The sequence below is a fragment of the Laccaria bicolor genome, genomic scaffold (assembly GCF_000143565.1).
Source record: "Laccaria bicolor S238N-H82 LACBIscaffold_68 genomic scaffold, whole genome shotgun sequence".
NCBI lineage: Eukaryota > Fungi > Basidiomycota > Agaricomycetes > Agaricales > Hydnangiaceae > Laccaria > Laccaria bicolor.
Window position 1 is genome coordinate 188,757 of NW_001889939.1, and position 25,805 is coordinate 214,561.

Consider the following 25,805-nt stretch of genomic DNA (forward strand, 5'->3'; position numbering starts at 1 on the left):
GTCCTCGCGCTTCCAAGGGACTATCGATGCGGTCAACATCGCCCGTTTCGCATCTCCCCGTCGCGAAATTGCTTTAGATTCCACTGAGCAGTTTGGTTTAGTACGACGATGTATCAAAATCTCGAGCCTCGGGCTTCGACATGCTCTTTGCCAAGGAATTCTACTGATTCAACGAACGGTGCTACAAAAATCAAAGGGGATCCACAACTTGGATTCTTCAAGCATGGCATGGCGCGAATTCAGGGGGAGATAAAGCGTTCCAAAGCAGTGTTAGTGGTCGGCAGTTGGGGCCTTGTGAGGGAGCTTTGTTGGACAATAGATTGAAGTGGCTTGGAAGATAAGATTGGAGAAACCGCGTCACATCCAATAATAGACTTCAGATCCTGCCATATCGTTCCCGCCTACCTTTTCACTGATTACTCGGATTCCCGGACCAGCCTATAAATACTACTTTTGCACTTGTCCATTGCAGTTTCACTGAAGTTTGGTTTCTACGTCTCAGCACTGTCCACATAGCCAACGGCGATGCCGGTACTACCGTTGCGGCCGGATGCAATGATTCCCATCAGCCGCCAGCAATAGGGCATCGTTGGGCGCCTACCATTGACTTACAAGGAGTCCGAAGCCAATGGAGGGAAATCGGCCTTCTCATAAACAACCACCAGCAGAAACTGTACGTTCTGGCGCTGTCAAGGAAGAGCGACTTAACCATCTCTTACCCCTCCCTTTGGACAGGGTAACGAACCTGAATTGCATAGAGTCATGTCGTCCACGGCGAATAGGCCCTCTTCTCCAGGTTCAGTAAGCCCCTTCCTACCAGTTGGCCAGAATATTTTTGTGCAAACGACATTCATTTACTTTAGAGACCGGAGGCGTTCCCGCATCATGGTTTTCGTGGCGCCGACCCGTAAGCAGTCCCATCGATGCCATGTTCAGCCTCCATAACCTTCTGTGCAGCTTTGCTCCAAGGCAGAGACCTGGCGCATCTTTTGTACATGCCATACTGGCCACCGCTCTTTTCCGATGTTGGCACATTCTGATCTTCTTCTCTGGTTGGGCTATTCTTATCACCGTCCTGAACCATCAGCACCACGGCAAGCTCTCCGTTGCCCCAACGCTCCTTACAGTGTATGCATACTCCCTTTCCTTGTTTTAGGTCTCTGACAAAAGGTCCTCACAGAATCGGTACTGTGTTGGGTTTCATTATCTCTTACAGGACGACATCTTCCTTCGAACGATATAATGAAGGAAGGAGATTATGGTCTCAGATTATTCTGGCAAATCGAACGTTTGCCCGAACTGTTTGGTTCCATGTACCGGGTAGGCCACAATTTGGACGGAAACGCAGCGATTGAACAAACCTTTGCAGACACTCCGCCTGGGGAACCTCTCACACAGGAGAGGAGGGCTCGGTCGCTCGTCGAGAAAAAAACCGTTATCAATCTTCTTGAAGCATACGCCGTCGCCGTAAAACATTATCTTCGAGGGGAAGACGGTATCTACTACAGGTATGTTCTCCTTCAATCAATGTCAGCCCTCGTAATCGCGTACTTCGTAGAGATCTCTATTACCTTGTCAAATTCCTGCCTGCCTATCAGCTGCCCGCAGGCATGCCCTCCGCGGCGGACCTTTTACAATCAGAGGCGGAATTGAATTCTAAGGCCTCATTCGAAAGCGATTTGCAATATGGCAATGATCTCTCATCCGAAGGGCCCAGGCCATCCTTTGCCACCCAAGCTTCCGGTCTTCATCACAGAAATACCCCGTCATCACCAGCAATCTTGCCGCAGCATGTCAACGATGTCTCACCCAACACGCCCAGGGGTTTAACAATAAATCCAGACGAAGGAAAACATGTCGGCTTTTCCAATCTAATGTCCCCGAGATATATTCCAAGCCGCCGTTCTGTTTACGAGAAAGATCGTTTCATCCTGAACAAGACTGAGGAGGAGTCCGACCTCTTACCTGCTTACATGCCGCCCAAGTACAGCTATTTCGATCTCTTCCCATTCTCTCTCCTGGTCAAGTTCCTCACTGAGAAAGGTAAGGACGTCCGTGGAAAGAAGGCCGCAAAGTGGAGGGCGAGACTGCGCAACCAGGCCGTGTCCCATAATCTTCCCTTGGAGATATCTTTATATATCGTAAGCAAGGATTTGTCTTTCCTCCCAGCGTCACTGATCCCTACTCTTCAGAGTTCTTATGTTGCAAAAATTCAACATGATAAATTTTGCGACGTACCCACCAACAGTTCGTTACTTTCCTGTTTGCTTTCTGTTTGACCACTGAAGAGTACGGACAGATAACCTAATCATGTCCCTCAACCAACTCGTTGACAGTCTTACCGGTCTGGAGCGTATCCTGACTACTCCCATCCCATTTTCGTACGTACTGTGGTTCGATTCTCATTTTTTCCAAACCTCATTAAAGAACTCAGGTACGCGATCCACTTATGGGTTGTCACCATTCTCTACTGTCTTGCAATGGTGTGTCTGGCAGCCAGTCGCCCTTACTGCCTGCTGACTTTGCCGATAGCCCTTGCAAATATGGGCGTCAATGAAATGGTGGACCATACCAGCTACCATACTTTCTGTGCGCGTCTTGCGGATCTAATGCATCTTCTTGTTTGACAATATCTATAGAGCTTCATTTTCTTTGGATTCTTGGTCGCTGGTGAAGAAATCGAAAGTGAGTCAGTCTACCCTGTATAAGATCTCTTGGAAGCTCGGCTCATCTTCTTTCGATGCTTAGATCCTTTCGGGTACGACAAGAATGATCTTGTGAGTAATGACACTCCCGTCTTCTGTTTGTTCCTCCCTGACTGAAGATCGTCATCTCAGAATCTTGATCACTTCACACACAACATTATTCGTAAGTTCCATCCGTTCCACCGCATGTTCACGTCTCATGACTTGAAACCCACAGGCAACGAACTGAAGGCGATCACCTCGACCCCACCTCCTGATCCTGCGGACTGGGCGTTTGTTCCAGAGAACAACCTTTTGTTCTCTGACAGTATAGAGGAGCGTATGTCCCCCAATGAGTGGCTGTCTAAGGGTGCGGCAGCGATGCAGGCATCACTGAGCAGGTTTTGAAGTGGGTAATATCGGACTTGGGTTTTATGGTTGATACCAAAATAATTTGTTGATTCATTTGCTTTTGGTACACTCATGCTCGCCCCTTGCTATCTGCTCATTCATGACCACCGTAATATACGCACAATGTCTCTTTCACGATTGTCCATTCTCTAATCTAATCAATGATCGTTCGATCAACGATCGGAAATAGAACCGGTACATGACTCGGCCTATTGGCCCAAAAACTTCATGAGACTTGCATTTTCGGGTTTGTGCTCTACACTCCATATCACAGCAAGATCGTATCCCCTTGTTCATCGCCGCCTCTCTTCAAACATGTCTTCTACGGTGAACAAGACCGCCCACGCCTTCGACAAGGTCCGCCTCGACGCTCTGCTGAACCGTAGGTTTTTCTATGCACCAGCGTTCGAGATCTACGGAGGTGGGTATTTCCAAGGTTTATCATCTCGCATACGATGCTTAGTTCAACGTTTTGAGGACAGGCGTTGCTGGCTTGTATGACTATGGCCCCCCTGGTTCGTCGCTTCAAGCCAACCTTATCGCGGAATGGCGGAAGCACTTCATCATTGAGGAGCACATGCTGGAACTCGACACCACAATCATGACCCCCGCCCCTGTTTTTGAGACATCGGGCCACGTCGCGCGGTTCGCTGACTGGATGGTCAAGGACACGAAGACTGGCGATGTGTTGCGCGCTGATCATCTTGTGAAAAACGTCCTGGAGGCTCGTCTGGCTGGAGACAAGGAAGCGCGCGGGCTCGCGGCCGCACCGGTAACGGACGATAAAAAGAAAAAGAAGAAGGGAGCAAAGGCTGCAGCGGTCCAGTTGTCTGACGAAGTTGTGAAAGAATATGAGACGATCTTGGCCCAGGTTCGTCGTGTCCTTGCTCTCGGGTGCTCTTCAAACCCGCTAATCCATCATGGGTAGCTTGATAACTTCTCAGGCCCCGAACTAGGCGAGCTTTGCCGCAAGCACAAGTTGACGAATCCAGACACTGGCAACGAAGTCGGCGAACCTCAGCAGTTCAATCTTATGTTTTTGAGCAGTATCGGTCCGACCGGCCAACACCCAGGGTGAGCATTCTCTTATCGCGTCGCGTAATTTTATCAAGACCCCCGGTAGTTACCTTCGTCCGGAGACTGCCCAAGGCCACTTCCTCAACTTCTCGCGTCTGTTAGAATTCAATAACGGCAAAGTACCTTTTGCCTCTGCTCAAATCGGTCGTTCATTCCGTAATGAAATCTCACCGAGAGCTGGTCTCCTGCGCGTTCGAGAATTTACCATGGCTGAGATCGAGCACTATGTTGATCCAGAGGATAAACGACACGAGCGATTTCACGAAGTCCGCGACGTCGTGCTCGTTCTTCTCGATCGACACGTTCAAGAGGCTGGTAGCAGCACCACTTCGAGGCTGACAGTTGGTGAAGCAGTGGAAAAGGGTGTCATCGCAAATGAGACACTAGGATACTTCATTGCTAGGATATACCTCTTCCTACTTAAGATCGGCATCAATCCAGAGCGACTTCGTTTCAGGCAACACATGGGGAATGAGATGGCTCATTATGCTACGGACTGCTGGGACGCCGAGATCCACAACGCGACTGGTTGGACTGAGTGTGTTGGATGTGCAGATCGTGCAGCGTACGATCTCTCCGTGCACTCGGCGAAAACTGGGCATCCGTTGGTTGTCCGACAAGCTCTCAAGGAACCCATCCTCACGGAGAAAGAGGTCTCAGAATGGAACAAGAAGAACTTAGGTAAGACTTTCAAACAAGACGCGGCCCTCATTCAATCCCTTGTGGAATCCATGGACGAGCCTGAATTGCTCAGAATTAAAGGGGAACTCGCACAGGGGTACGTTTTTAATTAGTTTCTTTAGCTCCTACGATCTATCCCTTATCATCATTCGTGTTTGCAGCGCTGCTATTATCAAATCCGAGGATGGCAGGGAGTTCCAATTAACTCCTGACGTTTTGACCGTCGAACGGAAAACATTGAAGCAATCAAGTAAGTGAACTTCGAAAGGAATGAGGCGCCATCACTCTGACCCTTCGTTATCGCTTAGTACGTGAATATACACCCAACGTCATCGAACCGTCGTTTGGGCTCGGTCGTATATTGTACACCTTGCTCGAGCACAGCTTTTGGAGTCGGGAGCAAGATGTCGAACGAGGTGTACGTTTATCTGTCGTTGTCCTTACCATTATCCCCCTGCTAACTACAGAATCGATGTCACGTAGGTTCTGTCACTCCCGCCCCTTGTGGCCCCTACGAAAGTTCTCATCGTACCCTTGAGCGCCCGGGACGAGTTCAACCCATTGGTGCAAGAAGTTTGTATGTGACCGCATCTCCGTACCGCAAGAACAACAACTGATAACGCACTTTTACGTCCGCGCGTACAGCTTCCAAACTGCGCAAAGCAGGCGTCTTCTCTCGCGTAGATGACTCGAATACATCGATTGGGAAGCGCTATGCTCGTAATGATGAACTTGGTACACCGTTCGGTGTAACCCTCGACTTTGCTTGTACGTCACGCCTCCTTCTGGTTATTGAAACCGTTTTGGTTGTTTGTTTCTAATGTATGTTCAACAGCTGTCCAAAATCGGACGATGACGCTCCGGTACATGTGTCTTGCCTCGTGTAAAATGCTATCTAACCTTGATAACAGGGAACGCGACACTATGGATCAACGCATTGGTTCTATCGACGACGTGATTGCAACCGTCACCGAGTTGGTGTTTGGCAATATTGACTGGGCTGAGGCTTGCACTCGCTTGCCAGCGTACGATGGCGTCCAAGCTATCGATTAGACCGTTAAACATTTAGACATCAGAGAGGACAAGCGTTTGAAATATTGACGTGCATGTATGATTACTGCTAATGGTAATACCAGAAGAACACAAACATCACGGAACGCGGCACGTTCAAGAGACGTTGAGATTTTTCGACCCTGAGGCGACGGATTGTTGGGTAGATAGCACTAAAGGAGACCCTTGAAGGGTTGCCAGCCTGCCGTAAGACATGTCAAGATGATATAATTTGTTAGCTTTGAGTCAAGCATGAGAGTGTGTGGCTGCAAACTGAATTCAAACCGCCACCTTACGAGAGTGTGTGCAGTATGTGCATGTACTAACGACGGAGTTTTTCATAAGGTGTGCGAGTACTTCCCATCCAGTATTTGGTACCGGAACAACGGTTTCGTTCGATGAGAAACGCTGGCTGTATTTTTGAGGCATTTGGCCAATCCAGCCTTTTGCAAACAGATCGTCAACATGAAGGATCAAGTGGCGGGGATGTGTCGGATTCGTCACTTCCCCATGCTTCTGAATGTCTGATGAGTACTACTTTTTAGATAAGAGCCTGTAGGCGGAGAGCGGATGGCGGAAAGACGAGGATTAGCCTGACATTACCCCGAGTTATTTTCTCACTGAATTCATAGGGTAGAATATTAACGATTGGAGGACAAGATCGGATATTAAGACGAGTGAATGATTAGGCAGGGGGAAATAGGAAATACCTTAACGTAGAGTTACACGAAGCCAGAAACGGATGGCGCTGAGTGGAAATTTATCGAAAGTGTGGACGGATGAAGTTACTGATGAGGGTCAGAGTACACGTGGGCACTGAGGGAAAGAAAGCCCTGCACAGTCAGATGATGATGTCAGGTCAAGTGTTCAAGGTTGTGCGATGAGCCGTCGGCCTGTGGCGAAATTTCAAACATACAGGGAGAGTAAGGAGAGCCGGATGGCAACAAAGATCATGAGCCAAGTGGGTGAGAAGGGCCAAGTGGGTGAGAAGGATCAGTAAATGTCCCTGGGTTCACAAATGTATGTACCGTAAGACTTGAGCGGAGCGCCATAAAAGTCAAGCATCGTGTATTCGGGATGGGCCGAGGGTGTGAGTATAATAAATTGGCGACGAAGACTACAGCAAACTTCAAGGGTGTAGGCCGTTTTGTGTAGTAGAGTCACTGCCTCTAGTACACTGCAGGTCTGTGGGTGCAACTTCGGAGATTCGCTAGATCAAAAGCAGCACAGATAGGTGTACTTGTCGACCGTAATTTCCCTGCGGCTGTAGTGTCAAGGGACCACGAGTGAAGCAGCTTAACCTTTGACGTTGAGAAGGATATGAGTCGAGGGTGAGTAAAGGTGGGAATGAGCGAAAGAGACCGAGCAGGGCTGATTTAGCAACAGTTTATTTAAAAGACCGCGAAGGTGCATGGGTTGCACCCCAAAAACCGAGTGGGAGGCGGGTCTGAAAGGCGGCTATAAATGCCCTGATTTTCCTCCTACCGGGGGCATGAATCGGGCGGGATATCGAACCAAGGGCTTGTGGAATTGAAACTGTAAATGAAGGACACGCCTGGCAAGAGCTGAATCCAAAATTGGATCTGAGGCATCGAGTTTGAGCTGATCTATTACCTGATCTCCTTGAATGATCAGATCCTTTCGTGAGATTTCGCTGTCACGCGTGGCATATGGGCCCCCTCATATAAATCCACCCCTCACTATTCTTTCCTCACCCCGTTTCGACTCTTCATAGTACCCAGTCCAAGTCCTATACATTGTCGCCACTCTCGACCACCAAAATTCACAATGGGCACCCACGACGCGTCAAACAAAGGAGTTCCTTCCAACCTCATCTCCCTACCCAGCCTTTCATCCTCATTACATGCACTTCCACATGCGACGAGTCTTCAAAGTGTGTCGCTGCATCCGAACATGTATGCACAGAGAGCAGCGGAGAGTGAAGCCAAGGTGTGTTTCTTTGTCTTGGTCTTTGTCACCTCCGACCAAGTGTTGATGTGCATCCTTTGTTAGCTTCAAAAAGCCCTCTCGAAAACCGCATCCAACTACCCTCAACAAAACTCACCAATGGTGCCAGGATATATGATGCCAGTAAGCGCCCCTCGGCCCCTACCAGCCGACATGTTCAGACCCTGACGTCCCTTTCTCAAGCCACCGTCACAACCATATGACCCTTCATCGCCACTTATGATGCGACGAGTACGTTCCTTTTCAGCAACGTTCATCTATATCTATTGCTCATCCGTATTTTTCGCAGAAAGCAAAATTCTCCACATGAATGCCGACATCCTCTTTTCCTTCATCTCTCGTCGACATAGAACTCTTGGGCATATCTTCTTTTAGGGACTTCGCAGATCTCTCTGCCGCGACCGTGGATCCGGTCGCACAAAATACCTTCCAGCATCATCCCCTCTGCTCTGCTTTCGTCGCTTTCAGCATCTCTCGCATAGACTCGGGCATTATTCATTAGCATTCGTATTCGCATTAAGTACATACAGATATGGTCACATTCGTGTCTCGTCTAATCGTTATTTTTACTAGCACATATAGAGTCATCCACATTTGTATATATATATTTGCAAATCTATCACTGGCTTGTTCTGCTCAACGCTACTCCTGTCCTGGACTACGACATCACCCATCATTTACCTCGAGTTGGGCGATTTCTTCTGGAAATGATGTGCGACGCTTGACGCCATTTCGGTTCAAAATGATTCCACCTTTTCAAAGTCTGCTCGGATGCCGACCCGAGTGGAACCAGTGCGTCTCTGTCCGCAATGCGGCGGGGTACGCGCCGCTGTTTTTCCTTTTAGTCCAGCCGGCAATCAACAAAAGGCGGGTTCAAATTCAAAGCCACACGTGGTGATGATAATTTATTGCCTCCTCCTCGCCAACTGTCCACAAGTAACCACTCAATCGCCTTCTACCGTAAAAGCGCCATGCTAGCGACATCGAGATAAAACATCCTTAAAGTGCTCGCTACGCTTGACCCGGACCACGCATCACGCTGGCTTTGTCAAGGCTCCCTTCCTTCGGGTCACTCCTTCCACTTCCGTTCCTCGCAGCAACACAAATCTGCTCTGCTCACGCTTTTTCATCTTTTTCATGCTTGCACGGGACATCAGGCGCAGACCTCTTGACGACGACTACCGGCTCTATCTCGCGCGACGGCGCATCTTGAAACATGCGAACTCCTCCGAATAAAATCACGGTTAAAACTCTGAGTTTCACCAATTTCGGGTCCTAATTGTGCAAAAGTCGGCAGCTGCCACACAAGTCCTCGAGGCGACTACGCCTGAGGATTCCGAAATTCTCCCATTTCCCGGTCTCACCAGGATACATGGGAGTTTCTTTCTCTCGCCTCTCGCGCCGGGCTGTTCCTCAGTCTTTAGTGGGTGGGTGGCTGCCGGGTAACACGGTGATCGTTTCAAAATCGTCAGTACCTGGTGGCGACGGTCCTAAAGCGGGTGCGGTCGTCTCGGTCCCGTGATCAGTTGTATCTTTCGGCGACATTTGGAGAAGTGTTGTGTGCGAGTTCTTTCAGCTTCTCTTCGAGCCTGACCAGCCCTCCAGGGCTGATACTTTTTTTTCCCCTTCCGCCGAGGTTGGAAATCTCAACCGCGCATCCTTTGGAAGACGGGAACGAGGTAGAGTCATTATCGCCATCGATGAGTGATATACCGCCGAGCCGTGGGCTATCTGCTGCGTGCTGACTCCTTCATAATTAACACACAGAATAGGGTTGCGGATTAACGGGCTAAGCGTTAAAATGTATGTTCGTTTAACCTGAAATATTTCCGCCGAATGCCTTTCCAACGGACGACCAGAGAGTGGCATCGCTACCTCCCATGACATCATCAAAGGTTAGCGCATGGGAGGTCTTCGAAGGTTGTGGATCATCACGATAATCAGTGCTCATTGAACCCCTAACGTCGTTATCTGGATAGATGGCTTAGGCACCCATCACCTTGCTTTGTTCAATCCTCTCTTCGTCTGACTGACAACTTCTTCAGGTGAAAGATCACTTCTCCAGTATTTATAGCGTCCCACGCGCATTAGCCGCACAAGGCTGATTGACGTTCACGGGTCAATGAAAAGCCCCCGGTGGTTCATTTTATTGTCTTCCGAATTACCTTCGACGCTCAAGCTCTACAGATCAAGCTCTATCGCACGCCTGCACTTTCGACGAACAATAATGCCATCCATCCCAATCAGGTTTATCGGGCTATGAAGATCCATCCCACAGATGCACCCTCGATAAAATGATACCTCCCGAAGGGCGCAGCTTGGCGCAAAGGACCTTGACTTGACTATTCTGCAACCATGAGCGACCAGGTTGGTTTCATTGTTCACGACCTGCGACAGGGGTTCTGAATATTTTCACCTTACTCTCGTCAACTGACACGTAAATGCAGCCCCAAAAATTGCTCCACTGCGCCATATGTTATCAAAAACTCCCTTCTTTTCTACCTGTGCCTTACTCTTCCGGATTTGTAGCGCAAAGGTGGTCAGCGGAAGCCCGACTATTCTCTCCACCGGTCTTTAAATTATTGTCAGATTCCGCAATTACTTGCTGGACTTCCGGTATAACACATAGTTCATACTCCATTCGACCTCGATCAACGCTCCACGTCATTAGGTCCGGGATTGTGCGATAGATTGCCTTTTGCATTTTTCTCATTGTCCGGAACTCGTGCTCCTGGTCAGCAGATGATGCTCTGTTCTCAAAATCCCGAGCTTCAGCATTGGCACTGGTGACTGAAACGCCGGTGCTTGTGGGCCCTCGTAACGAATTTCCTGGCTCTACAATTTATCCCGACTTCACTGCGTTCTGGAACTCCAACAAATCCTGCCGATTTCGCAAATGTGTAGAAAGCCGGAACCCTGCTTGCATTTTATGCACGTTTTTAATCGACCGGCGTTGGTTGTCTTCCTCTGTCAATATTTATTTGGCGGCGTTTTCTTACTCGCTCGGTTTTAGTTTATCTGCCGGATTGGCCATTATCGATTTCTTCGAACGTATACAGGCACACGTCCTGATAGCACATGGACTGGCACCGACGCTGACTCACTTGGACGAACCCTGAATTTACAAAGTTGGTTCGGCCGTGGATATACTTCTCAGCCTGCAATATACAAGGTATCCACTTACGTTTTGTAGCCTCGACGAAATGAAGAAAGGATACTAGTTTTCCTTCCCGTTCACTGAAGCTTGAGTTGCAGAAAATCGCGCCTCATGACCATCAGCAAACGTGCTATCTTTTTCAAATTACGATCCCCATATTGTTCTTAAGCCTTCTTTCTTCAGCCTAGTTATCGATAGCCAAGGAGATATCTCGGCGACTCACTACTTGCTGCTATAGCCTTGTAAACACCAGGTGGCCATGAGGTGTCCTTACCTTTACCAACGAAAGGCAATTGAGGCAACTCCGAATATATGGACTCGGCGATTGACATCATTTCCAAGATATGCTCTCAAAACCCTTAATGTTGAATCACCCAGGGTGATTAAAACCGTCAGGTATGAAATTTATCAATCCACGTAAAATAAGTGGGGGTGGTCGTCTCGGAAATTAAGAGAGTAATCTAAAATGAATCTCCACGTAGATTTCCAGCATGTGGCGGTGAGCGTTTGCTTGTCTACGAAGCGGCCACTACACACCTTGTACCGCTGTCTGTTCTTTCCCAGTGGCGGCCGGTTTGGTAGGGGGGACTTTTCTTTTTCTTTTTTATAGTGAACAGTTCATCACGCAATAGTGTCCTGAGTGTGCTAAATAGTAAATACCACAGGTACGCGCAGCTTAGTGTATTTAACAGAGTGTTTTGTGAATGTTTAAATTCTGTTGACAGGACGAACTAAATCGACCCCTGATGTCAGGAAAAGATTGACCATAATTGGACCATGATTGAAGAGAGATTTCTGATATTCATATGTAGTAGCATGTAAATTTTAGAAATTGGTCAAACCGATAAAATTCATAACGCGCGATCGAGGTGACTCGAGGTGATGGTATATGGTCGCAGGGCCGTTATCTTATCTTATCGGCTCTGCTCACAACCACCATCTCCAAATGGCCAAGAAATCGAAATCCGAGGCTCCCCCTGCACAACCTGCTGCAGAACAAGAGCCAACACCTCCGGCGCCTGAACCTACACCCCCGGTTCAAGTCATATATTGCGCAGGTGAGAAATCGTTATGCGTAGTGGGAGGGGTTTGTTGTTGACGCGCTGCTCTCTGCTCTCCAGTCTGCACATTTCCTCCTGAATACTGCGAATTTGGGTCTAGTTTTACGCGATGTAAAGAATGGTTGAAGGAAGAGCATCCAGATCTGTTCGACAAGTATTACTCAGAGGGTGTGTGTTTACATTCTCCTACATAATTGTGTTCCCGAAACTCAGCATCCCCTCTTCGGTCCCATCTGATAACATCGGTCGTTTTTTTGTGCCTAGATGCGCTGCAAGCAAGACTGGGCACCATAAGTCTTGAGGCTCAAACGAAACTAGAAAAGGACACCGCAAAGAAGGAGGCAAAAGCGGAGGCTAAGGCCAACGCCGAGCTAAAGAAGAAGATGGCGTCGCAAGTGCGTGTCTACCTTATCTATCCCTTGATCGCTCAATTATTCCCACCTCTTCCTTCAGGTAATAATCAAGCGTATTGAGCGTACGAAACGCAAACATGTCACCTCCATCTACGGATTGGACGCTTTCGGGATTGACTTGAAGAAGGCAGCAAAACAGTTCGCATCGAAATTTGCTACTGGAGCATCGGTCACCAAGAATCCGCAAGGGCAGGACGAGGTTGTGGTCCAAGGGGATGTGAGTGACGAAGTTCTGGAAATGATCGAGCAAGGGGTCGGTGTGTTGAAGGGGATCCCCGAAGATAATGTGGAGATTGTCGAGGATAAGAAGAAGAAGGGAGGTGATTGAAGCCCGCCGAATTACCGATCTGAATGATGTGGTACGTGCTCCGAATAGCGGAAATGGGGGCTCATTGTGCCTTGGCTTTCGATTGCAACTTCAAGATGTGTTTTTCAGCGCACTCTGGTGACAGATGTATTGACTTCGCGTCGCACGAAAGCAGTCGTTAGCTAAATGTCATATTGTGGCTATTGCGATAGCTCTCTACTGTAAAACGTTAAACCATGGAAGGTGGACGTTACTTGCAGCCCGCCTTAATCATGACATCAACGAACCCGGATTCCCCGCCAACGCAAATGGTCAAGCAACACGTTCGGAGGCCAATAGTGTGTCATGTCGGGTGAAGTTTGGGTATCGGATGCTTAAATTATACAACGGATAGAATGAGTTAGCTCATGTTAACCCCAAGCCTGAGTGGTACTATTAATGGCGTTAGCAATACGCTCTACATAAGGACTAGTGAATAGCTCACCTGTAGTTGACAATGAGATGTCCATCTGTACCACATGACTGGAGTGACAAGACGATGATGAGCAAGATTTAAATCAACAGGATAGCGACACATTTACCTTGAAGAGATTTGCGACTGTGTCATCGGGGGCGGGTGAAAACGACAAGTTTATGTATGTGAACTAGGTAGAGCAACCAGAGTAGTGAATAAACTGTATAAACGAGATGGGAAAACTCACCAAGGGTTCACTAGCCTGCCATCCTAGCTCCTTCCTTAGAAACTGAATTACTGCTTGGAAGCGATTTGAAGAGGTAATTTTGTAGAAGTTCTGCTTCATTATCGGGGCGTTCCCGATTGCCTTAAAGCGCACGATGACTATGAAAGAGGTCAGCCCCAACCATGTGCGAGTCCAGTACGCATCCTGATTCCGCACCTTTCGACGGATCCTTCTTCTTATAGGAGTCCAGAGCCTTGAGGGCTTCCTCAAATTGCTCCGATGGCTCAGGGTTTGCCCATGATGGAAGTGCGCGAAGGGTTGTGTCGGGACTCCCTGCGGCAGAGGCCATTTGGCGACCTCGTTGAGGTAGAGCAGTTGTTTACGTAAGTAAAGGTGATTTGCAGGCTTTTGCGGCTTGGTTTTCTGACGAGGCGCCTACATCTAGCCACGGGAGGTCAAGTTTGTTTATCAACTAGGTTTTGAAGTTCATAGGCAGCTTCAGTGCTCACAGCAAAATCCCAAGTTGCAGGTACGCACGCATACTCATAATCAGCTTGTAAGTAATCAGCTGTAATTTTTTCAGTTCACAGTTTACGAAGGACCATCACGTTTCGCTTGTCCTTTCCCCAACCGACATTCCGTGTTATACATCCCTCCCGAGAGCGACTGAGTCATACTGCCTCTCACCTGAATGCCCATGGCTGCATCTGGCGCTAATGGCTTACGATTCGCAATCTAAAATTAGAACTGCGGTTGTCTTGTCAGTTCCATCAACCGCACACCCGACCGACCATCCACCTCTCAAGTCGCGGAAACTCGGTTCAAGCTCACTATGCGCATTTGTCTTCATGTCTTCGACATGTCGTGGATGCAATTTAGAACATCTATAAATCCAACAAGTTTTGGCAATGGCGGGACAACTACCTCTACTCATAGCAAATTCCCTCACCAACACAAGTCCTATTCGAACGCAAGATGTCTTCTCCTACAACCATTTTCACACCTCTTCAGATTGGTGACATCACCATCTCGAACCGCATCGGGATGTCCGCCCTCACGAGGAACCGTGCAGGTAACGGCGGTGTTCCCACAGAGCTCATGGCCGAGTACTATGCTCAACGCGCTGCCGGAGGCGCTGGGTTGATTATCTCTGAGGGAACCCTGATCACTCCGCAAGGGTTCGATTTTTTCCATTCTGTTGTTTCTCGTCGTATGTGAACAATATTTCTTTCTAGCACGGAATGGCCCGACGCACCTGGCATGTGGGTCCGAGAACAGATGGAAGGCTGGAAGAAAGTAACTGACGCAGTCCACCGCGAGGGTGGTTACATCTATTCGCAGGTTAGTCGTATCCCGTTTGATAGGAAAATTCGTACTGAACCTTCTTTTTCCCTTAGTTGTGGCACGGTTAGTTTGGAAACTTTATATTTTGCTCTTTGTTCACTCCAGCTCCAGTTGGCCGTCTGGCCCGTCCTGAGGGCGGTCCCGGGAAACCTGATTTTGTCAGTCTTGTCATTGCGATTTTGGCGTAAGTTTTTGCTAATGCCATTTTGCAGCCTGTTTACGCACCATCTGCCATTCCTGCTCGAGGTGGAAAATATCGTCACCTTCCCGATCAACCGGGCCATGGAACGGTCAGACTTTCTTTTTTCTGTTTGTCATTATCACTGAAATAGTGCACTTTATCAGCCAACCGCCATCGATGATCCTTGGACTGTTGTTAAAGAGTACCGAAAGGCTGCCTATAAAGCTAAAGCAGCTGGGTTTGATGGTGTAGAACGTAACCTTTCCCTTTTCTCTGTTCATTTGTGATTGTATTCACCTTCTCCACAGTCCACGCGAGCGGGTCCCTCATCGCTCAGTTCTTGGACGCAAGCTCTAATCAACGTACGGACCAGTGGGGCGGAAGCGTTGAAAATCGGGCTCGCTTTGGTCTCGAGGTTCTTAAGCAACTTATTGCCATGTTTGGCCGGAATGTTTCTCTGAAAGTTAGCCCGACTGGAGGTTACGGGGATCTTGGGTCAGGATTCCGTATTCCATCCTAGATCTGCGCTAATGGTTTGTGTATTTATAGCATGCCTTTAGAAGAAAACATCGAGACATATCGTTACTTCCTCTCTGAGGCTGACAAGCTCAACTTGTCATATATCACCTTGCGTCGATACTCGCCCCTTCTCGATGCAGAGTTCGATGGTTCGTCTTTTGCTTCACTCCTATGCATTTGTTTGATTGTCATGATGAATGATGACAGGAAAGAAACGAGCCACGGTTCACGATGTTCTCGAATCATACCGTCCGTGTATTAAACATGCCAAAGTATTTTTGAACGCCAACGTCACAGCTGAGGAGGGCGCCAAGCTGGTAGCAGATGGCAGCGTTGACGGGATATTCATCGGTTTCAGCTGGATAACCCACCCCGATCTCGCCAAACGTATTCAACACGGGAAACCTCTAGACAACATTCCCGACATCCCCCATTTGCAAAAGGGTGGAGCCCAAGGATATACCAATTACCCAACTGCCGTATATTGAATAGCAAGTTACCTGTTTCTGAGTCCCTATTGTTACTTACAGACTCTCGACTGTATTCTTCATATTTCTTCTGATTAACTGATAATTTTTCAAGTTTCTTGTCATCATAGAGATCTCTCATCATAACTCTTATTTCCTCACATACGAAATGGGGTTCTAGGCCTGTTGCGTTGGCAATTGGAAGTGGAAGACGAGCAGACAGGCGTGGTGTCACTACTACCGTTTACAGTCGGTGTGACATTCAATGAGGTCGTGCCAGACACACTCGAGCTTTTCTCATCATCATTTTCTTTCTTTCCTCCCCATCTTTTTGTACTACTAGTCTATAGTCACTCTCTAATCCAATGAGCAACGAAACAACCTCAACAAGCTCTCCTCAGACGATCGCAATTTCCCCTTCTTTTTCATCCGATAGCACATCGAGCGCACCTCATTCAGAACCAACATCCGACGAGCAGCCAGATCTTGGCGCTTTCACCACTGTTCTACGTGCTTGGACCTATCTACAGCCACACCCGCGGATACCACCACCTCCCTTCCCTTCGTCGTCCTCATCGCGCACGTATCGCGCGGATACTTCAAGCATATCTTCGTTCACCCGCCCTGGAACAAGCGTCGCTACGGGCACAGAGAGCCCACTTCCTGAAGTCGAGGGTTCTACTGTGTGGAATCAGAGGCGAATTCAATCATATTTGGATCTATACAGCGGTACGCCGACCTCGGATAGACTTGACGACGACGAGGATTTGGAAGAAGAAGATGAGGCAACGAAGTTAAGCTCAAATGCGGCACACAACAATGAGGGAGAATATTCGCCCAGGTCACCACCACGATCACCCGCCGTCTCTTTGGCTTCCACAGACGGCGCACGCACTGTAGAGATAATATCAGAACTAGACGTTCATGATACGGTGACGTTCGATGACTCCATTTCAAACGATCAGTCATTAATGTCGGGCGAAATATCTGTTCCTGTGCATCCTCTTGACCACCGTCAGCTATCAACCGACGATATGGAGGGGGAGGATTCTTCTTTGACCTCCCGAGAAGTGCCCTTGCACTATGGTCCACACGTCCACCCTGGTAATGGGCGAGCATCACCTCCACCCAAGCTGTTTCGGCATGTACCTTCTGAACCCGTGTCTACATTCCACCCTGTATCTGTATCGCAACAATCTACATCACGACAATACCAATCTACGTCCGCATCCCAGCACCTCCAATCTATATCTCAAAATCTCCGTTCAAACTTCGATTCTGACTCTCAACACTCAACATCGCAATTTATCTCTCCTTTTCAAGAATCTTCTGCCCAGACATCACAACAATACTTATCTCAAGCCGATCCCGACTCTATCTCTTCATCAAACTTCTCTGTTTCCTCTTACAACATACCGCAATCATTTGGGCCTTCTCCGTCAGTCTTGAATGAATCATGTTCCTCAAAGTCGCGATCTCTTTTTACCGAATCACACTCATCGGCGTTGACCTTGACACCCGAAAACTACCGTCATCACGATCACTCATTGTTGCCTACTCCAGATTCTGGCACCCATTCACTTGAATCACACACCCTTTCATTATGGTCACAAGCTCCGCTAGATTCACACACTCGATCGCAGTCGCATGACTCGCATTCACCACAGTCTAATGGGCAGTCTGTGGTCATTGAACCGTTGGACTCTGTTTCTCAGTTGCAATCAGATTCTCCGTATGTCTTGGACGACCCACTTTCACCACTTCCCACACCGGAATTGGAACCCTCAGAGACTTTCCCTTTTTTACCGGCTCCTGCTCAGCACACTGTTGAGCCTTTAGGCTCCAGCTTCCATACGCCCAAGCGGCGGCAAGGGGTTGGGTACGAGCCTGAGGGTCGTACACACGACGGACATGGGCAGAACTACCCACACTCCCTCATAGGGCAGCATTATTTACCCTCCACAAATACAGAGGTCTCGCAACGCTCAACAACGGTTGAAAATGATGCTACTAGTGACGATATACACTCATACGACAATACCTTTCATTCGGAGCCAGAGCATGAAGACGACTATGAAGACGGCCAGCCGTCACTTGGATATCTGGATGAAGCCCTTAGCTTTATTGCTGAGGAACGAGCACGATGGACTGCGGCCCGTGAACATGGGGGTGAGGCAGGGCAGGGCGGGGTGGTTGGCCAGGGAGACTGGAGGCACGTTATCGGTGTGTATTGATCTATTTTAATATTTTCACCCTACATATGTCCAATTGGCAATTTCATCTTTTTCCGTTTTTCTTTCTTTTCAATTTGTGCATGTATTTGAGGTGCAAAATCAATCCCGTTAACTGACAAAAAGTTGAATGACACTTTGTTGTACAGAACCACATCGGAAGCGGAGGAGGAAGAAGCCATTACAGAAGGGAGAGGAAGGCAACGTGACGCCTTCTGTTCGCCCTCTGTTAGTTCCTGCATCCCCAACTGCGTTGGCGACGGACCCAGAAACCACGACGATAACTGCAATTGGAACTGTAACTGCGGTCGTATCCCCTGGAAAGAAGAAGAAGATTAGGTTGAAGAAGAAGGCAAGCGTAGCTTCTGGTCTTGTGGGCTTGGCGGACAACAGGTCAGCCATTGTTGGTCATGGCGAGAACGACACTCTCCTTCGGCCCATTTCGATTTTGCGTCCGCCTGCTGCACCTGAAACGGACGGCGGGGAAGAGGAGGATGGCGGAAATGGGGCTCGCACACCGACGAGCGGAATAAACCTCATGGGGAAGAAGGGGAAGAGGGTCGGCAGGAAAGAGAGGGAGAAGGAGAAGGCAAAGAAAGACAAGGAAAGGGAGAAGTCGCAGATTGATGGGGTCTTGCCCAAACTCCCTGGAAATTTGGAGGATGAATTCGAGTTTACCTTTGAATTGGAAAATGATGAGGATGAGGATGAAGACGATGAAGATGAGGATGAAGATATCGCGTTTTCATCGTCGTCCAACAGTGGTCAGCCATCTGTAGGACTTAAACGCGGGGAAAATGCCCACATTCATAGGTCCTTGACTGCTGGCGTGTACAAGTCGACACCGCCAACGCCAGGGACCAGGACTCCGAAAGTGAGGGGACCGCCTGATGTTGCAGGAGGCATACTTGACGAATCGGGACCGAAACCCAAAGAAAAGAAGAAGAAACCAAGAACGAGGGCATCGAAGACCCTGATTCATTCGCAATCCTTCCCTAACCTGAAAGTTGATGATACCCTGGGCGAGGGTTCGTCAGACACAGGTGGTCAAGGGAAGAAGGAAACGAAAGGGAAAGAGAGAAAGCGTGAGGTTGCGGCCACGGCTCCGGAGATCGTCGAACAGGATAAGCGTTCTCGTCTCATAGGTCTTGCACGGAAACTTCAACAGCTCTTTCCGGAGCAACAGGCAGACCTGGGGAAGGTGGTAAACCGGTTGCAGAACCGCTCACAGCGCCGTGGGGGGCCAGAAGAAACCAACTCAGTTGCCAACAGCAATGGGAAACGAGGCAAGGGTCATGTTAGAACTGAAAGCGCTGATACCGAGCTTCCGGAAGGTGACGAAGACCAGATGGAGGCACCTGATGGAAGTGAAGAATTCGATCCACGAGGACGTCCACCTAGAAAAGGTGATACCCTCATCCACGTATTTGTTGACCAGTAAGTTCATCTTCTTTTTCTAATCCACCACACTCGCGTTGACAGCCCTGAAAGTTCGAATATTCTTATCGGTCTCCTTTCGCACCTCAAGCGGCACCCTCCCCTTAAACCAATTCGTATAATCGGAAGGCCATTGCCTGCAATTCCGAAGAAGCCGACTCATACAAGGTCTTTGTCAAATAGCAAATCCACGCCTGCATCAGCATTCTCCGCCGTAAAGCCTTCCAGCTCACGACCACTTCCCATTCCTACGAATGGCAAGAAAAAGCCAGTTCCTGTCCCCGTACCAGCTCCTGTTCTTGATTTGGAAGGGACGGATACATATCCCATCCCTCTACCATCCTTTGCCACAGCTGCCCGAAAAAATGGGATGGAATCGCGTTCCTTGCCCTCTGGATCGATCTTGAACACGTATATGAACAACAAAGCGGGACGGGACGAGGATGAGACCAATTCGGATGGTTATAGCACTGGCGATCGCGATGAGTTGGTTATCGCGCCGAGATGGCCTAAGGAAGGGCCGGGGGAGAAGGAGAAGCGAACCCCTAGGCATATGTGGCACGCTGCCCTCGCCTTGATTTTGGAGCGCGGGAGACCGGTTACGCGTGAGTTTTGCCTATCGTTACTGCAAATTCATCAACTTATGTGGTCCTAGGTCGTGTAATTGTCGCTTCCAGCCCTTTGTACCAACCTATGGATGGTATTGAACGGCTGGGATATGAAGTACGTGTGTACATCAGAGTTCCTGATCTTGGTGGGTTCCCTACATGCACATTTTCCGAGACTTTCTTACGTTTTCCCTTTCAGGCGACGGCATGGATCGGGAGCGACACAAAGATAGAGATTTCAAGAACGGATCTGGGAAGTCCAGTGGTGGTAACAAGAGCGTCCAATCGAGTCCCTCAAAGGGCTCGTTATGGTCTGCAAGTACCCCAAATAAGGGTCTTGGACACAAGAGGCACCTTTCAGGAAGCACGAGCGCTGAAAGTGGCAGTGGGGCAGGGGGCAAGGTTGCGCAGCTTTTAGGTTCTTCGAATCTGAAACCCCATTACGAGTCAACTCCAAGTCTCGTCAACCCGAAGGTCAAGTACCGCGAACAGGGCGTGGATGAGTTATTGCAGTTGAAACTCCACCAGGCACTGGCAGCTACAGACGAAGTTCCGGAAGGGGCGACGATCGTGTTGGCTACAGGTGATGGAAACGTTGGGCAATTCAATGAAGATGGGTTCTTAGGTAAAGTTGTTCGTCCTGCTTCTGTTTTGAAACTTTTCCTAAACTTGTATTCTGCTCTCCTTAGGTCCTGTTCGGACGGCCCTACGACGTGGTTGGAAGGTAGAACTATACGCATGGGAGGACGGGCTGAGTGAGTGTTTCTTTCGATTCCCTTACTTGCAACTCATGCTGAACCGTTACTTCCTAGGCCGTTCTTGGAGACGCGAGTTTGGGGAAGGCAGTGAATGGGGCAGGAAAGGCATGTTTCGTATTATTGGCATGGAACAGTTTGCGAGTGGACTGGTGGAGTCAGCTTAGGGTTGTGAACGGTATGGACGCTTTATTTATCTTACGTTCGCTGGCTTGGTGGTAGAATGGTGTTATTGCTACGGTGTACATATGTCGAGGAAGATTTATTATCATTATTACCTTGCTTGTCAAGGTTTATTTCCACGGTCATAATTATGTAATCCGTTGTACTGGCCCCCAAGGTCATATATCCATTTTATTACATCCGAAACGTAGTAGACCGCTCTAGACTGTACAGCATGTTGTATGGTTGGGCTTGCCATCAAAGTGTACCTCCCCAAGGTCATACAAGGGGGTCCTAGGATTCCAAAGTCCGACCAGGGGTTGGGTAGGTAGGTCAGCCACAGGCTGAGAAAAAAAAAATATGGAACCCTCTACAAAATGATCTAAAAACAGTCCTGGAAGGCCATCCCCTGCGAATTAGTAGTGCTAGTGCACTCCAAAGCATGTAGATCAGTCTGAATTCAATGATATTGAAGCATTATATAATATTTCTTCAAGCTTATCTAATCTCCACCAAGTGTCAATGTCACAAAGCTCATCTTGAAGGTGGAGAAATGGAAGCTGGCACAACCAAAGAAATACAGTCACTAAACATCACTTACAAGTTACTGGCAAGTTGTTTAGAAACTTGTTCTTGATACCAATTATGTAAAACACCACAGCCCAATTGCAAAACTCGGATAAGCCAGATTTGCCAACAGACTTAGATCTGCCAACATTAAAATATGTTCTATACAATAAAAATTACAAGTCACTCACCTATATTCCAGTATCATCTACATTGCATTTGGTAGGAAATAGATTCACAAAACTGGGTTTGCGAGGCATCTTGGACAAAATGATGAAAATGATGATGTCATCTTACCATATATGGACACATGCCTGATTACATAGGTAGGTAGGTCAAGCCAGTAAGGGCTTAAAAAAAAAATCGACCCCAGGTCTATTTTTTTAATCCTAGGACCCCCTTGAGGTCATATCTCTATTTTATTACATCCAAAACGTAGTAGATCACTCTAGACTGTACAACATGTTGTATGGTTGGGCTTGCCATCAAAGCATACCTCCCCAAGGTCATACTATGACCTACCAGCACCTCGGTGCACCCTACGAGTCGGCGGTCACTGATCGTCACGAATTTTGGCTGGACAAGTGTGATGTTGTGTGACAACTTGGAAAATGAGAGTCACGCTTGTCCAGCCAAAATATGTGACAATCAGTGACTGCCAACTCATAGGGTGCGCCAAGGTGCTGGTAGGTCATAGTATCTCTATTTTATTACATCTGAAACGTAGGGACCACTCTAGACTGTTCAGTGTTTGTTTTCAAAAACTGAGTTGTGATACATATATCGTTATCCTGACTCAATGGTTAAATGAGATGTCCTGGTTTCAATACCTATCAAGTCATGAAACGACTTTGTGATATCTTTTGCTCTTAGAGACTTCATCATTTGATTACTTAAAGAATAGATACTATGGCGGTCTTGCCACTCGATGGTTTTCGGAGGTCTTTATTGTCCCCCACTGATTCCTGCAGGATTCCTGAGGATTCCTGAGGATTACCAGGACTCTATATTGGCTGATGTGCCAGCCAATTTTTTGAGTCCTGTGGGGGTCCATTCCTGAGGACTGAAGACAGTCCTCAGGATTTTCGGACAGGACTAGTCCCAGGAATGATGCATTTGATGAGTCACATGACCCATGAGCATGTGCTTGGGTACATCATGTGATGTGATGCATCACGTGCACATATTTGTTGATGATAGTTCTCATATGTGACACGTCACATCACCTCTCTCTTTCCTCTCCACCCACAACCTCGCCCACCACGACCACCACGACCACCACGCAACAGACAACGACGACAACGACAACGACATCGACGGACAACGACAACGACGACTACGACAACGACAACGACAACGATGGTGGTGCCCAACAAACGGCGCCACCACCAAACGGCTGACGTGGCACACCCCATCCGGGTGTGCCACGTCGACGGCGATTTTCTCGACGACGAACGCCCACGACCCCGCGACGAGGGACGACAACCCCACCACCATGTTCCACCACCACCACACACCACCACGACAGCTCACACACTGACGCCGACGAGGAAACGGCGGTGGCGCCCAACAAACGGCGCCACCACCAAATCGCTGACGTGGCATGCCCATCTGGGTATGCCACGTCGACGGCGACTTTTTCGACAATGAACGGAACCCCACAACCACACCACCACCACCTTCCGCCACCACCCACGAACGACGAGCGCCCACGAACGACGAGCGCCCACGGACAACGAGCGCCCACGGACAACGAGCGCCCACGGACAACGAGCGCCCACGGACAACGAGCGCCCACGGACAACGACGGTCCCCCCACCCACGGACGAATGACAAACGCCCACAGACAACGACCACCCACGAGCGCACACGGACGACAACGAGCCCCCCATGCACGACGGCCCCCCATGCACGACGACGCCCCATGCACGGACGACGATGCCCACGAACGGACGACGATACCCACACACGACGACGATGCCCACACATGGACGACGACGACGACCCCCCACCCACGAATGACGAGCGCCCACGGACAGACACGACCCCCTCAGCACTGCCGACGAACGGCAAACAAGGCTGCCACCGACGAGCGGCAATGAGTGCCCACCCCCAGTATGTCCCCCCTCCATTTCTATCCTTCCTCCCTGTCTGTCCCCTCCCTATCTGTCCTTCCTCCCTCTCTGTCCCCCCCCTATCTGTCCTGAGTATAGTAAGAAGTAGTGGAAGTGGAAGTTAGAAATGGGAGTGGAAGTCGTCACGGAGTGGAACTCGCCTGAGTGGAAGTCATGAGTGGAAGTCGATTGTGACTTCCACTCCATCATTGTCGGCAATATCCGAGCGCTCCCCGACGCCATGCCCTGTCCCGCCCCATTCCCTAATTGAGTGAACTATGAATCTGGCCACAGGCCACTGGTGGCCACAAATCAACACCATAGGGTATATAGCTCTTGTCATGACAATATTACTAGTTTCCTCTTCCACCCCCATTTACTACACACCAATGGACAACCCTCTCCAGATTACACAGCTCCTCAAATCAGTGGGAGCTGATCTCGTTAATGAGTACATCAGCGAGGTGAGTCTATAAGATCAACTTGAACTAGTACTGAGATGCTTAAATGGTATTCTGCTAGATATTTCCGACACCTGTCGTCGCGTCTGGGTGGCACAAAATTGAAAATGCCCCAGACTGGATTGATATGCATGCTTTCATGGGCTGGATGAGCCGCCGTCTTCAGTCACAGCCAAAATCCCAATCCACCCCTACATCTTCTCGACACATTAAACGCGAGCCTATCGCCCTGACTCCAATCATCAAACGCGAGCCAGATATAATTAGTCTTACCGATTCTGATGGCTCTGATGTTATTGAGTCTGTCGGCGCACCTTCCCGGGCCACCCTTGCTCCTCAGCGACATCGCAAAGCCTCCTCCATGGGAAAGAAAAGGCCTCGAAAATCATCTCCCATCGATTCCAAAGGCTCTGACTGTGAAGTACTCGACAAGCCTTCTACTGCTGCACCACCACCACGGCGTCATCGTAAAATGGCTCCATCCCAGAAGAAACGTAGGATTCGAAAAGGTTCTTCCTCCGAGGAGGAGAATGAATATATCAAAATTACACGACAACTCAAAGTGAAGAACCTTGTTACGCTCACGGAACTTCCAAAAACTTGGACTGTTCCGAGGCCCGAAGATGACATTGCATATCTCCTTGACCTCAGTGATGATACTCGTGTGTGGGAAGATGAATCAGGCAAGGCTCTATCTATGGCAGCCATTCTCAAGAGCGAGGTGCTTTTCACAACATTTATTTCAAGCACTTTAAACTAATTTTCTTTACTAAATTAGGACCAGGATTCGTGGGGTGGTGGGAGCTGTGGTTCTATCAAACCGGCAAAGACACCAAAGGTCATCCCGCTCGATAACCAGCCCTGTCAATATGCGGAGCACCGTTGTCAGGGGGTCTACCACTGTAGTGAGATTGATCCCAGCCTTTTAGATTCCTGCGAGCGCTATGAGCCTGATGAAGATGAGCGCCGAGAACTTTTTAATGCGGAACGAGAAGTTAATATGGAAGAAACATCTATTGTCGAGTTGCGAGCAGTTGCGTGAGTTTTTTCTTTATCCGCTTTTGACGTTCTCAAATTATATATTATTTCAGCTTTGTCAAAGAAGCCGAAGGGATTGCATGTCCCGCTGTTGATGAAAGTGGAACCCCATGTGCAGGAGTCGCCGTTTATCGTAAAATGAATAAAGTAAGTTCCTAGATTGACATTTTAAATTTTGACGTTCAATAACAATGTATTTTAGGTCAACTGGGATGGGAAAAAATCATTTGTTGGCTGCTCGAGATATATGCACAGCAACAGAAAATCCCATCGCTTTGTATCCATCCCTAAAGAAGTGAATGAAGGTCACGTCAAAGAACTATTAACATCTGGGGACAAATCTTTGAAGACTCTCGTCAATACAAAGGCATGCGCTCATGTTATTTCTGCTCGTTCAGGATTGAAGGGGGACAGGAAATGCAGTGAGCTCTT

The 25,805-nt window shown here is 48.7% G+C and overlaps 8 protein-coding genes across 8 annotated transcripts; 7 read left to right on the top strand and 1 right to left on the bottom strand.

Moving 5' to 3' along the window:
• Nucleotides 1-108: 108 nt before the first annotated feature.
• On the top strand, nt 109-3,264 carry LACBIDRAFT_295910 (uncharacterized protein). Its single transcript, XM_001889481.1, has 16 exons — nt 109-269; nt 473-673; nt 736-801; nt 864-907; nt 958-1,128; nt 1,181-1,320; nt 1,370-1,508; nt 1,559-2,141; nt 2,193-2,247; nt 2,300-2,381; nt 2,435-2,483; nt 2,533-2,589; nt 2,640-2,685; nt 2,749-2,777; nt 2,838-2,868; nt 2,923-3,264. The coding sequence occupies exons 2-16, from the start codon at nt 629-631 to the stop codon at nt 3,090-3,092; spliced, it is 1,707 nt and encodes a 568-aa protein (XP_001889516.1). The 5' UTR covers nt 109-269; nt 473-628; the 3' UTR covers nt 3,093-3,264.
• Nucleotides 3,265-3,410: 146 nt separating this feature from the next.
• On the top strand, nt 3,411-6,001 carry LACBIDRAFT_295911 (uncharacterized protein; the record flags this gene model as incomplete). Its single annotated transcript, XM_001889482.1, has 10 exons — nt 3,411-3,516; nt 3,578-3,966; nt 4,024-4,169; nt 4,219-4,950; nt 5,015-5,103; nt 5,162-5,271; nt 5,337-5,430; nt 5,499-5,621; nt 5,689-5,716; nt 5,765-6,001. The coding sequence occupies 10 exons, from the start codon at nt 3,411-3,413 to the stop codon at nt 5,904-5,906; spliced, it is 1,959 nt and encodes a 652-aa protein (XP_001889517.1). The 3' UTR covers nt 5,907-6,001.
• A 1,629-nt stretch (nt 6,002-7,630) lies between these two features.
• LACBIDRAFT_295912 (uncharacterized protein) lies at nt 7,631-9,084 on the top strand (the record flags this gene model as incomplete). Its single annotated transcript, XM_001889483.1, has 6 exons — nt 7,631-7,853; nt 7,917-7,994; nt 8,055-8,102; nt 8,340-8,391; nt 8,634-8,663; nt 9,029-9,084. Exons 1-6 carry the CDS (start codon nt 7,692-7,694, stop codon nt 9,082-9,084), a joined length of 426 nt encoding a protein of 141 aa, XP_001889518.1. The 5' UTR covers nt 7,631-7,691.
• Nucleotides 9,085-12,055: 2,971 nt separating this feature from the next.
• On the top strand, nt 12,056-12,818 carry LACBIDRAFT_154073 (uncharacterized protein; the record flags this gene model as incomplete). The annotated part of the gene is made up of 4 exons (XM_001889484.1): nt 12,056-12,086; nt 12,150-12,257; nt 12,354-12,484; nt 12,543-12,818. Coding segments are annotated over 4 exons (546 nt in total), but the record flags the coding sequence as incomplete, so codon positions are not given.
• Nucleotides 12,819-13,219: 401 nt separating this feature from the next.
• Nucleotides 13,220-13,648, bottom strand: LACBIDRAFT_255963 (uncharacterized protein; the record flags this gene model as incomplete). Its single annotated transcript, XM_001889520.1, has 4 exons — nt 13,220-13,241; nt 13,294-13,331; nt 13,391-13,453; nt 13,511-13,648. Coding segments are annotated over 4 exons (261 nt in total), but the record flags the coding sequence as incomplete, so codon positions are not given.
• Nucleotides 13,649-14,464: 816 nt separating this feature from the next.
• LACBIDRAFT_255903 (uncharacterized protein) lies at nt 14,465-16,021 on the top strand (the record flags this gene model as incomplete). The annotated part of the gene is made up of 9 exons (XM_001889485.1): nt 14,465-14,667; nt 14,725-14,830; nt 14,887-14,896; nt 14,945-14,971; nt 15,023-15,123; nt 15,179-15,269; nt 15,323-15,520; nt 15,578-15,682; nt 15,741-16,021. The coding sequence occupies 9 exons, from the start codon at nt 14,465-14,467 to the stop codon at nt 16,019-16,021; spliced, it is 1,122 nt and encodes a 373-aa protein (XP_001889520.1).
• A 344-nt stretch (nt 16,022-16,365) lies between these two features.
• LACBIDRAFT_315209 (uncharacterized protein) lies at nt 16,366-21,198 on the top strand (the record flags this gene model as incomplete). Its single annotated transcript, XM_001889486.1, has 7 exons — nt 16,366-18,223; nt 18,381-19,668; nt 19,723-20,273; nt 20,324-20,422; nt 20,476-20,901; nt 20,966-21,031; nt 21,089-21,198. The coding sequence occupies 7 exons, from the start codon at nt 16,366-16,368 to the stop codon at nt 21,196-21,198; spliced, it is 4,398 nt and encodes a 1,465-aa protein (XP_001889521.1).
• Nucleotides 21,199-24,263: 3,065 nt separating this feature from the next.
• Nucleotides 24,264-25,562, top strand: LACBIDRAFT_334732 (uncharacterized protein; the record flags this gene model as incomplete). Its single annotated transcript, XM_001889487.1, has 5 exons — nt 24,264-24,338; nt 24,397-25,056; nt 25,114-25,373; nt 25,427-25,499; nt 25,533-25,562. The coding sequence occupies 5 exons, from the start codon at nt 24,264-24,266 to the stop codon at nt 25,560-25,562; spliced, it is 1,098 nt and encodes a 365-aa protein (XP_001889522.1).
• Nucleotides 25,563-25,805: the final 243 nt, after the last annotated feature.